At 30.4% G+C, this 17,900-nt stretch overlaps 1 protein-coding gene across 2 annotated transcripts in view; it reads left to right on the top strand.

The window, feature by feature from the left end:
• Positions 1-1,154: 1,154 nt before the first annotated feature.
• Positions 1,155-17,900, top strand: part of LOC136027224 (major facilitator superfamily domain-containing protein 12-like) — an 88,397-nt gene continuing 71,651 nt past the window's right edge. The window contains exons 1-3 of one of the 2 annotated variants that reach the window (XM_065704270.1): positions 1,155-1,333; positions 11,544-11,700; positions 17,036-17,237. In XM_065704270.1, the coding sequence (XP_065560342.1) occupies positions 1,202-1,333; positions 11,544-11,700; positions 17,036-17,237 (491 nt within the window). In that variant the 5' untranslated portion in view covers positions 1,155-1,201. The remainder of the gene's footprint in view (positions 1,334-11,543; positions 11,701-17,035; positions 17,238-17,900) is intronic. The other variant, XM_065704269.1, reaches the window with a different exon arrangement.

The raw sequence follows: 17,900 nt of genomic DNA, 5'->3' as shown, positions 1-17,900 counted from the left end.
CTTAATCCTTAGATAATTTTGGCTCTCTATCCAAGTGGCATTCTTGTCAAACTACGCATAAAAGTGAAATGAAACTTTCCATAAAATGAGGTCTTTAAAACCAAAATTGAAAAATTAAAGCAGTACCAAGTTTGTGGTTTCTATGATAAAAAGGCAGTATGATCTTCGCCGTTATTTGAAAATCATGGATGCGTGTTGTTTGTTCTTTTTCTTTCCCCAGAGGTAATTTTATCAAACCAAGGATTCTAGAAGATCAGGAGAGGGCTCAATTGCACAAAATTAAAAGTTTTAGTGCCGTTTCAATTGACAGAATGGAGGGCCACCAGGCCCATTCTCTTGCCCCTTTTCCACAAAAAAAAACTATCCAAATTAAATGTCGAGATAGCTAGTTGGCTTATCATAATTAAAAGGTCCAATAGACATGCCTCTGCCTCTGCGGATGACATGACCCCCTTTAAAGCCTCCAGGGAAAGAATTAGAATTAGTCCCAGAAATCAAAACTTGCAAAATTTTGCCAAAGTTTCATTTAGTAGAAACGACGATGATAAAGTCACATGTTTTGTTAAAACTCGAACTTTTATATTTTTGGAACTGTCGATAGTCAGATCACTCGAGGAGTCTAGGGACCACAGTTTCTGAATTTGTCAGTTTGCATTTTTACCCTGAATAATTAAATCAGCAAACAGCTTCAGATTATCCAAGGCCAAGATTACGTGATATGATAAAAAATGTCATACGTTTCTGGTTGACATCTTAAAGCGAGAAGGAATTTCGAAAAAAATTCTTAAAATAATTATATCTGGACTAAATACTGAATTGACTACTGAACTTCCGGCGTGCAAAAAAAAAATCTTTGCTTTGGGCTCCTTCTTTCTCCTACCTCAGAGATTTTACTTCTTCGTCCTCTTTGTAAACGAAGATTAGAACTTATTTTTACCAAAGATTTTCATTTATTTAGATCACAAATCATGTATTCAATACATTTGATATAGTTGAATTGAATACAGAATACCCGGAAACTTTCTTGCACGTTTTCCGTGATGGAAAACTACTTGGAAACAATTTATGCATAGGATATCATTTTACCAATGGTATTTACAGGGATTCTTGGATACAGAACTCAATATCCCGACAGAAGCCATACCTCAATTGCCTAGACAATTTCGTGTACGTCCAGTAACAAAAAAAGAGGCGACTGTTAATGATGCCAGCAAGCCCCACTACGTTAACCTTAGGACAGCGCCTTTCTTATGGTGTGGGCCATGTGTTGAACGATTTAGCTGCGAGCATGTGGTTTTCTTATTTACTAGTATATTTACAGTTTGTCCTTCAAGTAAGTTTTTCCTTAATAATAGCTACAAGTGAAACAACTCTTGAAAAAGCTGTCAGATGTCCAAGCCGTACAACAATCCAAGAGGTTATATACAATTGGTGTCCTGTTCTGGAATGTTCATATTTGATCATCATAATTGATAAGCTAGATCAATTCTATGCATAGATAAATAAGTCATATTTTGTCAAAAATATCCTATGCATTAGAAAACCTTGTCATTCTGTTGTTAGAAATATTATTTATTGCTAGAAGCCAATTCTTGTCAATTTGACAAATCGAAGGAAGTCTTGTTGTTGTTTTTTTAGAGGGGCCCGGGGCTGGAAATTTTAAGCTTAATGCGATTTGGGCATTGCAAAAACGATGCTTGTCTATACTCTTAAGCCCTTTCAAGATCTTTGCTCAGTCATCCCTGCTTATCTCCATATTCTTGAAAGACTTAGCTCTTAATCAACCCTTCCTTCCTCATTAAAGTTTATTTATTATAAGACATTTCAGACGGAGGGCTATTGTTCTGCAGTCAATTATGGACACTCAATCTCTAAGATACACTAAAATATAATTTTGACCAAATTATTTTGATTCATACCATCCTTGAGCTGTACCTGATTTTTGATCCAACAGTTTTCTGATGGCTTTTGTAAAGAGTTATACATTCTTATTCTTATTATATAAGAAAGATACATAAAAAATGCTATAGGCGTAATACACCATTTTCTTGTCTAGAAGTGTTTGAAAATTCAAAGTCTTATTTTTACCCTTTTATGGAGTTTTATATAATCCACATCTATTAATGATTATTTTTTTTTCCTCAGTAGAAAAAGTCTTGTGAGCTGAACTATTTCGCTTTGCACCAACCATCCTCCTATCTAATAACAAAACAGTAAAATTAACAGCTACCTGAATTGAAGAATGTAAAAGATTTACGTAAATTTTCGTATTTTATTTTGAATTTTTAATATTTTAGACAAACAAATTATGCTATATCGTTAATGACATGGTTGGATGAAGATTTTAGTACCTTTCTTACACGAGGCGGGGCTATGTGATAATTCGCCTAGATTTCGAACCATAGAGTTTAAAAAAAAAGAACAACAAATTATTTGTGTACAAAATAAAAAACGAAAAAGCTTAAACTGAGCTGATATTATCTTCCGTAAGATATAAAACCTAAAACTAATAGGAATGGCTATGAATTAAGGCTTGAAACATGCGAAAAACCAGAGGCAGCGCTCTAGCGTCGGCTATAGCGAAGACAAATAAGGCTTTTTTTTAATTAGGTCCACATCATATGAAAGTGGTGGTTATGGAAATTGTCGCTTTATTAAAAACGAAATTTATCACAAAATAGAAAATACTTATTAAAAATTACTTTAAATTAAATTTTGAACTGATGAGCTTTCAGCAATTATTATTATTATTATATATTGAATATTAAGTTTAATTTTGTTAATTCTTTCTAAGATTCTTCAAAATAAATATAGTTTTAATACAAACAAGAGTTTGCATACTGTCCTCTTCCCTAACTAAAAAAGTCTAAAGCCTATTGCGTCATTGGCGCTTCACTGAAACCGAATTATATTACAAATATTTTCTTTGCCAGTCATTACAGCATTGAAAATTAAAAAAAAAAATACACTGAAATAAAATCTTGAACTGGTGAGATTTCACCAATAAATATAATTATATATCAACTGTTCAGTTTGATTTTAGTAGTTGTTCCCAAGACTATTCTAGACACTTATAGTTTCTAGTAAAGCGCCAGTGCCGCAGTAGGTTTTAGTCTTTTACAGTTAGGGAAAAAGGTAGTATCCAAAGTCTTCTTTGTAGGGATTTATATTCATGTTAAGATTGGTTTGCATATTAAATTTAATATTTAATCGTTTTTAGATTTATTTATTCATTTATATTAGTACCTGTTGTATTTGTGTTTGCTATGATTAACTATTGCATTTATGTTCATTTTAGATTTTATTTATGTTTCAATAGCGAACAACTGTGTTCGTTTTGAGCTTGATTTGAATGTTCAATTTAAACTTACTTGTTTTAGGGTTTATTTATTCATTTATATCAGTATCTGTTGCACGTTTTATGCTATGCCTGTTTATTTAATTTCTGTTCGTTTTGGATTTCATTTATTCTTTAATACTAATTTGAAGTTTGAATTATTGAAGGTTTTTTTTTCCCTCTAATATCAAGTTTAATATGACCTTGAATTTTCCTTCAAAAACCTTCTTTTTTGGAAATATTTTTAAAATTAGTTTTTCTTTAATCTTTGATGGTCAAATTTTCAAGTTTTCTACAATTCCCTATTCCAAAACACTTTTTTTACTATATATATTCAGACATTTGAATGTTTAAAAATACATGAGTATTATTCCAGTGAGTAATTTAGTTTTGAGTTAAAACATTTTATATTTTTAATTAGTTAAAATATATATGACTTTATTAATAATATTTCAGTATTAAATAAACTTGGGCTTTAGTTTTCAGAAATACGAAAAACAAAGATATAAAATAAATATTATTTTATTAATAATATTTGAGTATTTAATAAACTTGGGGTTAGTTTTCAGAAATAAGAACACCCAAATTTAAAATACATCTCATTTTTTTAATAATATTTGAGTATTTAATAAAGTTGTTTATAGTTTTCAGAAATAAGAGCTTCCATGTTGAAAACACATCTTATTTGATGAATAGTATTTGAGCATTTAATAAAATTGGCTTTTAGTTTTCAGAAATTAGAAGGTCCATATTTAAAAGGAATCTGATTCTAATAATAATATTTGAGTATTTAATTGACTTTGGTTTTAGTTTTGTAAAACAAGAACACACGCAGTTAAAATACATCTGATTTTATTAATAATGTTGGATTTCTTAATAGACTCGGATTTCTTTTATACATCTAATTAGACTTATTTTAAAAGTGGATGTTCTTATTTCTGAATACTTAAGCCAAATTCACTTAAATAACCAAATATCTCAATAAAATAAGACGTATTTTAAACATGGATGTTCTTATTTCTAAAAACTAGAGACCAAGCTTTGTAAATACTCAAATATTATTAATGAAATTTTTGTATTTAATAAACTTGAGTCTTAGTTTCCAGAAATAAGATTATTCACGTTTAAAATACATATGATTTTCTTTACACATCTAATTTTACGAATAATATTTGAGTATATATTAAATTTAGGTTTAAGTTTCCAGAAATAAGAACATCTACGTTTAAAAAAAAATTCTTGGGTTTTAATTTTCAGAAATAAGAAAATCTGCGTTTAAAATGCATCTGAATTTAGTAATAATCTTTTGAATATTTAATAAACTTCGGTTTTAGTTTTCAGAAACAAGACCATCCACCTTCAAAATACATCTGATTTTGTTAATAAAAATAGAGTATTTAATAACCTTGGGTTTTGGCCTCTGGAAATAAGCAAATCCACGTTTAAAATACGTCTAATTTTTTAATAATATTTGAGGATTTAATAAACTCGGGTTTTAGTTTTCAGAAACATGAACATCCACGTTCAAAATATATATTATTTTATTAATAATATTATAGTATTTAATAAACCAGTTTTAGTTTTCAGAAAAAAGAACATCCATGTTTTAGTTTTCATAAATAAGAGCAACCATCTTCAACAACATCTTATTTTACAAATAATATTCGATTGTTTGATAAACTATGGGTTTTAGTTTTCAATAATAATACTAATAATATTTGATTGTTTAAAAAACTTGGGTTTTAGTTTGAAATAATAAGAATGCCCACGTTTGAAATAAATCTTATTTTATTAATAACATTTTAGTATTTAATAACATTTGGCTTTAGTTTTCAAAAACAAGAAAATCCATGTTAAAAATATATCTGATTTGATTAATGATATTTGTGTATTTAAGAAACTTGGGTTTGAATTTTCAAAAATAAGAGCATCCACGTTTAAATACATCTGATTTTATTCATAATATTTGAGTATTTAATAAACTTGGGTTTTAGTTTTCAGAAGTAAGAACATCTACTTTTAAGATACATCTGATTTTATTAATACGATTTGAGTATTTAAAAAATATATTCTATTTTTAGTTTTCAGAAATAAGAACATCCACGTGTAAAACACATCTTATTTTAATAATTTTAGTTTTAGTTTTCAGATATAAGAGTATCCACATTTAAAATGGGTCTTAATTTATTGATAATATTTGATTATTTAATAGACTTAGGTTTCAGTTTCAGCAAATAAGAACATCCACGTTTAAACACATCTTATTTTATTAATATTATTTGACTCTTCAATAAACATTGGTTTTAATTTTCAAAAATAAGAGCATCCATGTTTAAAACATATCTGATCTTATAAGTAATAATGGATTATTTAACAAAATTGGGTTTTAGTTTTCAGAAATAAAATACCAACAGTTAAAATACATGTGCTTTTATTAATAATATATTAGTATTGAATAAACTCGGATTTTAGTTTTCAGAAATAAGAACATCCACGTTTAAGATACCGCTGGTTTTATTAGTAATATTTGAGTGTTAAATAAACTTTGTTTTAGTTTTAGTTTTCAGACATATGAACATTAGCGGTTAAAATATATATGACTATATTAATAATATTTCAGTATTAAATAAACTTGGGCTTTAGTTTTCAGAAATACGAACAACAAAGATATAAAATAAATATTATTTTATTAATAATATTTGAGTATTTAATAAACTTGGGGTTAGTTTTCAGAAATAAGAACACCCAAATTTAAAATACATCTCATTTTGTTAATAATATTTGAGTATTTAATAAAGTTGTTTATAGTTTTCAGAAATAAGAGCTTCCATGTTGAAAACACATCTTATTTGATGAATAGTATTTGAGCATTTAATAAAATTGGCTTTTAGTTTTCAGAAATTAGAACGTCCATATTTAAAAGGAATCTGATTTTAATAATAATATTTGAGTATTTAATTGACTTTGGTTTTAGTTTTGTAAAACAAGAACACACGCAGTTAAAACACATCTGATTTTATTAATAATGTTGGATTTCTTAATAGACTCGGGTTTTAGTTTTAAGGAGTAAAAATATCCACGTTTGAAGTACATCTGATCTTATTAATAAAATTTTAGTATTTCATAAGCTTGGTTTTTAGTTTTCAAAAATAAGAATATTCGCTTTTAAAACAGGTCTGATTTCATTTATAATATTCTTGTATTTAATTAACTTCAGTTTTAATATTAGAAATAAGAACATCTATGTTTAAAATATATCCTATTTAATAAATAATATTTGAATATTTAATAGCCTTGCGTTTTCGTTTCAGAAACAAGAGCATCCAAGCTTTAAAAAAATCTTATTTTTCTAATGATATTTAATTATTAAATAAAATTGGGTTATAATTTTCAGAAATAACAACATCCCTGTTTAAAATACATTTGAAATTATTACTAATATTTGAGTATTTAATAAACTTAGGTTTTAGTTTTCAGAATAAAAATATCCACTTTTAAAATACATCTTATTTGATAAACAATATTTAAGCATTAAAAACAATTGGGTTTTAGTTTTCAGAAATATGTAAATCCACATTTAAAAGAAATCTGATTTTATTGTTAATATATGACAATTTAATAAACTTGCGTTTTACTTTTTAGAAATAAGAACACAAACGGTTAAAACAGATCTGATTTTAAAAATAATATTTGATTTTTTAATAGACCTGGGCTTTAGTTTTAAGGAGCAAGAACATCTACATTAAAATACATCTGATCTTATTAATAAAATTTTAGCATTTTTATAAACTTGGGATTTAGTTTTCAGAAACAGGAATATCCACTTTTAAAACATTTATGATTTTATTAATAATATTCAATCTTATTCTACTAATAATGTTTGATCATTTCAAAAACAGTTAAAATGCATCTCATTTTATTGATTTTATTTGAGTATATAATGAACTTTTGTTTAAGTTTTCAGGAATAAGAACTTCCACGTTTAAACACATCTTATGTTACTAATAATATTGATTATTTAATAGACTTGGGTTTTAGTTTTCAGAAACAAGAACATCCACGCTTAAAATAGATTTGACATTATTAATAATATTCAAATTTTTATAAGCTTAGGTTTTAGTTTTCAGAAATAAGGACTTCAACGTTTATACCAACTTTCATTGGATAAATAATGTTTGAGTTCTTAATAAACTTGCGTTTTAGTTTTCATAGATAAGATCATCCAGGTTTGATATAAATCTGATTTTTTTAATAATATATGAGTATTTAATATAGATGGGTTTTAGTCTTCAGAAATAAGAACACATACGGTTAAAATACATCTGATTTTATTAATTAAATTCTATTTTTTTAAAGACTTGAGTTTTAGTTTTAATGAATAAGAACCTCAAGGTGTAAAACAAGTCTGATCTTATTAAATAAATTTAGTATTTCATATATATGGATTCTAGTTTTCAGAAACAAGAACATCCACTTTGAAAACACATCAATTTTACTTATAATATTCAAGTATTTAATAAACTTGGGTTTTGGTTATCAGAAATAAGAATATCCACGTTCAAAATACAAATAATTTTATTAATAGTATTATATTATTTAATAGACTTTTGTTTTAGTTTTGAGAAATAAGAACATCTACGTTTAAAATACATCTTATTCTATTTATAACTTTTGATTATTTAATAAACTTGGATTTTTGTATTCAGAAATAAGAACACAAACAGTTAAAATACATCTCATTTTTTGATAATTTTGAGTCTTTAATAAACTCGGGTTTTAGTTTTGAGAAATAAGAACATTGACTTTTAAAATACATCTGATTTATCAATAATATTCAAGTATTTAATAAAATTGGGTTAAAGTTTTTAGAAATAAGAACATACAAAGTTAAAATAGGTCTGTTTTTTTAATAGTACTTGAGCATTAAGTAAACTTGGGTTTTAGTTTTCAGAAATAAGAAAATCAACATTTAAATTACATCTGATTGAATTTTGGTTTTCAGTAATAGGAAAATCCATGTTTAAAATACTTCTCATTTTATTAATAATTATTAATAATATTTATTAATAATAAAGTATTTAAGAAATCTGGGTTTCAGTTTTCAGAGATAAGAACATCCACGTTTAAAATACTACTAATTCTAATAACAATATTTAAGTATCCATTAAACACGGGTTTTAGTTTTCAGAAATGTGATCATTAAGATTTAAAACACATCTAATTTTATTAATAATATTTGAGTATCTAATAAACTTGAGTTTTAGTTTTCAGAAATAGGAAAACTCAAATTTAAAATACATCTAATTTTAGTAATAAAATTATATCATTTTATAAACTTGGGTTAAGTTTTCATAAATACGAGCATCCATTTTTAAAAGGCATCTGGTTTTATTAATAATAAATGAGCATTTAATAAACTTGGGTTTTAATTTTCAGAAATAAGGATTAACATGGTTAAAAGAAAACTGCTTAGAAGCTAAAAATGCTGTTGACTCAGTTGTTATCTCAAAAGACCAGATGTGTGGTCTGTCACAGGATGTGTCCTTGTTTTTCATTGATAGCATGCTTATGCAAAACTATATAACGCATTGTTCTTAAAATTATCAGAAATGTACCAAGAAATTTTCGGAAACTAAGATGCATATCCTCGGAATAATGCCAAAAAAAAGGTTTTAGAAACTCCAATTCTACACCGTGGTATTGGCTACCACAGCATTTGTGTCTAAAAAGACCAGATATGAAGGGTTTCACAGGATGTATTGTATTATTCACGGACAACATGAATAATTATACAATACCAGACAACACATCAACCTTGAAACCCCCCCCCCCACCCATAGGAAGAAATTCTCGGTGTCCTAAAATAATTCTTAGACCCGAAAAAATTCTAAGTCTTAAAAAAATTAAGTCCAAAATATTTTGTCCCAAGAACTCTGTCCAGAAATAAAAAAAGAACTAAGTAAAAAAAACGCCACTACACCACTACATCTTTTATTTTTTAAATACCGCAAGTAATTTTTGTGTTATAAGTATATTTAGTGTGATTTTAAGGCATGGAAAGAAGCTAAAAAATTTCAGTTAAAAAAAAGTTACCCTCCCAACCTTTAAAAATTTGAACCCCCTCCCTCCACGGGGTTTGGATCCCTGTCATGTTCGTTACGATACTTTTTCCATCCATTTCTCGTTTACAACTAGAAAAATATTTTAAGGGGAGATGGACCCTGTCGTACTAATGATAAATATTCTACTAATAATCACGTTAAGGCTTGGGTACAAAAGTAATCCATGACCTTAATTCAAGAGCTTAGTAATAACTACTAGGAAGCTTTTTTTTTCAAACTAATGATTATACATGATTTACAAACATGTAAAATTCAGTAAATTTTCTCTTTTAAGATTTGATTTTGCTCTTTACCGTCCCCTGAAGATCCAGTTTTAAAATATCCCACGGATTGAATTTAATAGCTCAAGAATAGCTTGTAGGGATGGGTGATTTTAAGACCACAGATGATGTACATACAATTTGGGGAGTTAATTGGAACTGTAAATGTTATTTGATAAGCCAAAACTGGAAGAAAAACAGTCCCCATCCGCTAAGCATCCACCAATAATATGTAGATTATAAACCCCCAGTATATTAGAGTTCTTGTCAAGATTAATTTTATTGGATATCTTGTTATATTAAGCTCTAATTCATTTAATTAAAATAACTTGGACGATCATTATTTTATATCAAAACATTTGTCTACACAACAGGTGTAGTGGCTGCTTGAATTCATGGCATTGTTTCAGAAATGATAGCTATCAAGCATTTCCAAAATTTTTCTTACCGCCCGGATGTTGTGATAACACTATGTTTGTAAAATTGTGCTTATATTCATTGAAGGGTTTCATCGAAAAAATAAGCATATATTGTTTTCGGAAAATGTTAAATCTCCTAGAGGTTTAACTGGATACAAGGGACTAGCAACTCCAATAGCACATTGGGGTATGTGTGTGCTCGCAATGATGGGATATATACGTGTTTAAAGTGATGGGATATGTGTGAGCTTAATTTTACAGATGTGATACGGTTAACGTCATTCGTACTTTAACAAAAACAAATTCCTGTTAAACGTTTTCACCTTTATAAAGTAAATCAATCCAAAATTGCGGAGACTTCCAAAACTGATATCTATCTATCTTGATATCTATCTTGAAGTGTCTATCTATATTTATTAAGTTTTTGTGAGTAATCTTGGCTGATTATTAAACTTTGTTTCTGTTCGTCTTTCGTTTAATGAAGCTCTTTATTTGTTTTTGAAAAACATGTTTTTGGAGAAAAGGATACTTTAAATTTAATGATATAAAAGGCCCTCTTGGAAATTTTAATCTGTGGTGTGTGGAGGTACAGGGGTGCCTTGAGACACATGAGACTTTTTACGCGTAGCACGTTGCCCTCAGGTACCTATTTACCCTAAAAAGGTAGCACACTCTGGATATGTGTTAAAGTAAATGGCTGAGAGGATTTCTAGAATTTTTCAAAGAGGTTATCCAGATATTGTCCAAAATTAATAATTTTCAGTTATATCCAACAGCACACATCGACCATGAATTTTGATTACAAGATTAATTATCTGATATACTTTTCTTGTGTTCAAGTTGTGACCCATTTTTATTGGGCAGTCATCTGAAACCTTCAATGTAAATATTAAATTTAATATTGTGGCGTTTATAGAAGAAAAAAAATTGGGTTACTTGAGCTGGTGAATCAAATAAATACACGGAGACCAACGAAAACAAAAAACTCTCTTTCAAAGGAAACCAATAATTTTGTTTTTAATAAAGCCAAACGATCGGTATACTAAACTTAAGATATAAGATGAGATTCAAGAAAAATACAAACCGAACTGATTATTAGATTTGAATCTACAGAACCACTTTGAAGCTATTAAACGATGTGTTAGTTGAAATCACCCATGAAATGTGTTTGACATTAGCTTATCACCTGAGGCCCAATAGCTTGGAACGGAATAAGCTTCTTTAATTAAAATATTGTTAATTAACTACGTATCAAAAATCTGCTCTTCCTTATAATTTTTTTCTTTCATGTATGGTTCATTTATGCTATTGATATTTTTGATAATCATAAAACATGTATTTGCTACTGGGTTGTTTGAAAGGAAATAATTTATTAAATTTAACTAAACTGAAAACTTTCTTCCAGGTTCCTACAAGTTATGCTGGTATAGTTCTACTTATTGGACAGATTGTGGATGCAGTAGCTACGCCATTAGTTGGCCATCTTTCTGACAGTGCATGTCATTCGAAATGTTGTTCTCTATCATGGTCTTATGGAAAACGAAAAACATGGCATCTTATTGGTATTGTATTTTCCTCTCTGAACTTTACTTTTATAAGCCTTTGTGGTTAAATAACAAATGCTATATTTCTATATTTTTCTTTTGTTACAGTTGTAATTTTTTTCTTTCTTGCTTCGCTGAGATGTCATAGGCAACACAATGGCAGAGCGAAAGGAATTCCATGTATTCTTTTTTCAGTCATTTTGTATAGAAAGTGTGGTCATATAAACCATAGGGGGGCCTCATTCAATTCAAAACTGGATGTTCTAGTCCCTATTTTAAGATTTAAAAGTGATTCAAGCGTAAACAGCCATTTTCCTTCCCTTTTTTGCCCTTTGTACTAAGTCTCTCCCCATTCTTTCAGAAGTGTTCTATAAGAGGGCAGTAGGGATTTTCTGGGGTCCTGCATTAGGCCGAATTAGCTTCCGAAGAATATACTCTGGAAATGGCAGGGAAACGAAACCTGAGTAAACAAAAGAGGTTAACGCAGCTGAATTTTCAAATGATTTCAAGTATCTCAAGAACGGGTAAATGATTTGAGTTGAAAGTTTGATGGAGTAGCAGGGGAAGGGACGACTCAAGTCTGCTTTAACTTTTGACTTGACACTATTGAAAGACACTATGTGTGCCCAGGTCATCAACACACATCAAAACTCATCTTCGACACAGCTTTGGGGATGGAGCTGAAACCTTCATTTAATGCTCGGAGAAAGGAAAAGAGGAGGTAGGACATAGTAAAATTCAAATTTTGTGTTGGGGAAGGTGGAAGAGGGTAAAAGACTTTTGTGTTCAATCCAGACAAAATGGGGTTTTTGCAATATTAGCTCCTACAAGATAAAAATTTATCCATTGTTAAATAACAAAATACATCGAAGACACTACATGCTACCGTGTTATCAAACTGCCGTACCTGCAACATCTCAGGAACGGGTAAGGGTGTTAAGTCGGTACTTTCAAGGCTTTTTGATGGGGTTTTCTAGTCGGCGTAAGACTATGACTTGGGAAGTATGGTAAAGCTGAATTAAGAGACACTATTCGTATCCAGATTTTCCAAATATCACACTGCAATGTCCAAGGGGTGAAAAGTTTCTCTTGAAATGGGAACTAAAAGTCAAAGCGCCCTTCTTAAGAGTCAAAATTGACCGGAGGGTCAACCCCCCTCCCTTATTAATATCCAGAATATTTGGTCAAAATTTTGAAATAATCCTTTTACTTAAAATAGAAAAAATGTTCAACAAATATGCTGCAGGAGATGATATGACCCCCATATTCCCTGGGATAAAAATACAGGTACTCTTTTTTATATGGGTCATGAATAAACTCTTTTGAATCAATGACCTCAAAATGACCCCTAAAAACAATTTAAACAAACAAACAGTTACAAAAAATATAATACGCTAAGATTCTTTTAACTAAACGTGATCAGAGTAGTTTCAGCCATCCAGTTATAAATATTTTCAATCCGCTTGGATATCATTCCTCATCACCATGCACCCAACATTCCATTGCAAGACTATTGTCAAAATTTAGTGCACCAAATTATTGTTATTCAAAAATTTGACTAGCAGTTCTATTTTGTCCACAATGCTAATGGCTAGGTAAAATCTAGGTAAATACTGCGTGTTTTTGTATTTATCCGTATTTTTTAAAGAAAAGTGAAGAGCTATACTCAAACCAAAATGCGCACAAATAAAGTCATATAATAATCCAAACTTAAAACCTACCAAGATTACTATCAATAAACAAGTAAACTCAAAACGAACAGAAATTACAATTTAATAGTCAGGTTAAGCCATAAGTTACAACAACCAAGAGCAGGACTAACGCCTTGTAAGATTTCTAAATTCCAGAATAAAATATGAACTTTACTGAAAATAATTTGTAAATCGAGCAGTGTGTTTTTATTTACATTTAAATTTAAAAAAAAAAGTTTTTTTTAGTAAAGAGGGAAGCTATGTTTAGAGCAGCCCGAGAAAACTAAGACAAATTATAACTAGAATTACGTTCCCTGAGCAACGTGAAGTGTTGCGGCAACCTTTGTCCGGCTTCGCCGAATAAAGTGTTGCGAGAGAAACACTTTGGTTTTGTTTCTTTGCTATCGGTTAAACGTTGAAGTTGTCAGCCTATCGAAGCTTTTAAAACGTTATGTTCAAAGAAGAACGCGATCAGTAATCACGTGATCAAAGGCTAATCCTCAGCGTTGAAAAAACAACAATAACAAAATAATATCGAAAGAAGGGACTAAATTGACTTTGCAGCCAGTTGAACTTTATCCTTTTCAATCATAGACATCGCGACGGATCAAGACTTGGAACAATATCTTATATAATCTAGATGGTATTATAAAGCTATCCGTATCTTTTCAGGATCAAAAAACCATAGATGACACTCTATTAATTATTACGACACTGCCTCGTTGTTTTACGTTATCGTTTGTACCCATTGCGTAAACACTTAATTCTAGGTTACACTGAGTATGGGCAGGCTACACCAACTAGCAAAGTTACAAAACCCTCTTCACTAAAGATGATAGTAGCCTAACAGACGATTATTACTTACAAGTCCCCTACATGTCTTACCACTGGAGCCAACTCGCTCTTACCATCAAATACACTGGAAACAAATAATAGGTACACCAAATAGCAAAATTTGCAAACCCTTCACTACCGAAGACGATTATGACCTAACAGCCGACCTTTCCTTACAAGTCCCCTACATGTCTCACAATTAGTATCGGATTATTTTTGGTTTTAGTGCGTACCCTACTACTAAAGTTGTCAACCCCTTGAAACTTTCAAACTAGTTTATCTCACGAAGGAATTTTTTACCAAAAAATGGATGACATATAGTTTGATCAGCTCATCAAGAGCTATCGATTGCCATCAAAAAAAAATTCTGTCTGTCTTAGTTCAAAAGTTGATTTTTTTGCCGTAGGCCAACTTTCTAACGTCACCACTTAGAAAGGAGCAAAGGATAAGCTCCAATTTCCTTAGTAATGACATAACTTTTAAAGTTTAAAAGGTTTATCTGATAAAATTTCTCTACCTCAATCCCAAGTCCGAAAAAAACAAATGATAAACCCAGCCAAAATCACGGCAGCACTTTCGGATCCGTGGGAAAATGCCACTTTTTTGTTTCTGTAAAATTTTCTATTTATCACTCAAAGAAGACACATATTGGCTGTGGGGCCGGGTAACTGCCGCATATATTTAACATTTATAGATTTTAGTCCATCTTCAATTATAAAGTGGTGCCTGCCTGTTTGCCTGCTAGAACGGAGCTTTCCATTCGAAAGCAGAAACATGGTTTGATGAAACGAAAGCTTGGCTGCACAACTTCAGATATTCCTCTCTGACATAGGCTACATAACTCCACTTAACTTCGCATACCATAGGCTCTGGCTCGTGGACAAACAAAAACCATCCTTTTTGGCCCCAGGCAAGAGTTCTGCGGAGCTTTCCAAAGTGTAATGCCATATTCATCAATCCGGCCTGAGGTCCACATTTTCCGTAAAAACCGCACAGGTTAGACCCTTACCAGTTTCCAGGAATAAGCCGACATCGGCGGCATAGGAAAAAAAAACCGGGACAAAACCAAAGTGTTGCTCTCGCAACACAACAAACAATGAACAAAAAGTTAAAAGAAACATATATTAGAATTGATAAGAAATTGAACCAATAATGAACTTATAATACCCCAAAAATAAAACAGATATTCAACTCAAATTAGAAATGAAAATGATTGTGGATAGATATAAACTGAGATATATATTAGAGTCAATAATAAATGAAACCGGTAATGAATTATGTCCCAAAAATAAAACACATCAACTCATACTCAAAATGAATAGGAACAACTAGCTACATGAACTGGAAAGTCGTCCCCTTTGTATCCCAATTATAGCGCCCGGGTCATTTGTGCCATTCTACAACACTACACATACTACATACTACAACATAAAAATAAAATCAAAGCGAATGTTTATAGTGAACCCATGGGTCACTCTCCTCTCAACATTCAATCTATAAAACCAATATTCCCATAAAATTCCAATTTATACACTGAATGTTGATAGGAGAGTGAACCACGATTTCACTATAGACATTTGCTTTGATTTTATTTTTATGTTGTAACATTAGTACTGGAAGTTTGGCTATAATATGAGTTGTTCTTATTTGTTTTTTCTTTGTGTGTTTAGTTATCGTGTTTTTTTTTATGTGTGTTACTTTTTAAAAACTTTTTTTTCGTTTTTTTTCCATTGAGAAAGGCCCCCGGACGTTGGGCCGGGATTTTTTTTAATTAAAATGTTGTTTTGTTTTTATTTTTTGTTCACTGCGTTGTTGAAATTAAAACTTGTTTTTTCAGCAAAATTTTTCGCAAATCCACAGACATGTGTATCAAGGTTGTCAAAAGGGTTTATATGCTATATCTCAGGAACAGCTGAAAGAGTTAAATTGAAACTTTTAGAGAACATTGAACAGATTTTTAAACTAAATAACAAGACACAATCCAGGCAGTCGAAAGTAACGTATCTACAAAATTTCGTAAACGGCTAAGGTTATAAAGTTGAAATTTTCCGGAAATTTTGTGGGATATTTATTCTCCGTATGCTCACATCAACGTCAAAAATAAAAGATCTCAAATATTCAGAAATAATGAAAGCTGAACGATGCCTCTGATGTGTATTTATTGAATTATTCCATTTCATTCATATTTAATCTTTTGAAAGTTCTCCCAAGAAGATTCTTTCGAGGATTTATCTTTAAATTGCCTTTGAATCAAGAACTTATTTCAAGAATAGACCTAAGCTTTGATTTCAAATTTAATGAAATTTGTACAATGATTACTCATGAATGCAATGAAAGGTAAAGCTCAAATCACCTTTTGCAAATTAAGAGTCAAAATTGAAATCGAATGTTTAATTTTTTGGCAGAAAACTGGAAAATGAAGAATATATTTTAGTTTCTAAACAAAGCCTTGGCTATAAAAAACAAACAGGGATTAATTCGAAGAAACTTTTTTTCGAAAGAGGGGTAACTTAAAGAAAAGTAAAGAGTCATATTAAAACCTAAGCCAAGTAGAAATAAAGTCTTATAATAGTTTAAGCTTGAAACGATCAGAAATTACTATCGATGAATATCTGAAGCCAAAAACAAAGTTAAACTACGACAGATTATCACGTTACACATTAGGATAATAAATACTGATATATGTTTTTGTTCTCTTGGTTCAGTGGTATTGATGCACGCTCTTGCAGTTTGGACTACTCATTGGGTCAATTCATCCAATCATATGTAGATGTCTTTCCTGTGCACACTATCCCTAGGATTTCTAAAATTTTCAGTAATTTTTTCAGGAACAGTGCTCGTTTGCTTTTCTTTCCCTTTCATCTTTGCTGGACTAGAGCGAAATGCCTCTTTAACGACTTTGCTTGCTTTTCTTGTTCCACTTGTGATTGTTTTTCAAATTGGATGGGCTGCGACACAAATATCTCATTTGGCACTGATTCCGGAGCTGACCCCTGTTGAAGCGGAGAGAGACGAATTAAATATAATCAGGTAAAGTTTTTTACACACTTATTTATTTTTATTTCTTTCCTAGATTTTTTTTTATTTTTTATTTTTTTAAATAAAATATTTCGCCAATATCAGAACAATATCAATCTATAAATTAAATTTATAAATTGGGATTAGCTTTCAGCAGTAAGGGCCCTATAGATTTCATGACACGGATAAGGGGGGAGGGGGCTATTGGAGCTACTAACCCCTCAAGACGTTATTACTCGCACCTGGGTCTTACGCAATACTATAGTACACATGCAATGGTATAATAAACCTGTTTGTTGCGTAACAAGGGATTTTTTGTTTACTTATGCACATGGTTTCTTCAAGATGAAGGTGTTGATCATGTAATAGGACATGTTTGTTTACTTATGCAAATATTTTCTTTAAGATTTATTTGGTTGTTATGATAAATGTTTCAAAACTTATGAATCTCAGAAAAAAACTTCAGGGCCACACCAGTTGGAAGTCTTCAAGACACTGGTCCCAAGCAGTCAACTCCAACGGGCCCTTAGCATCCAATTTCACCGGAGTCCTAGCAAGCAATTCCAATGGGGCCCTATCATCCAATTCCACCGTCGGTCCTAGTAATCAACTCCAACGGGGCCTTATTATTCAATTCCACCAGGTTCTTAGCAACTAAATCCACCGAGCCCCTAG

Source organism: Artemia franciscana, chromosome 5, assembly GCF_032884065.1.
Source record: "Artemia franciscana chromosome 5, ASM3288406v1, whole genome shotgun sequence".
In the NCBI taxonomy this organism is placed as follows: Eukaryota; Metazoa; Arthropoda; class Branchiopoda; order Anostraca; family Artemiidae; genus Artemia; species Artemia franciscana.
Note: the sequence above shows the minus strand (reverse complement) of the source record. Positions and strands in the feature narration are given on the sequence as shown.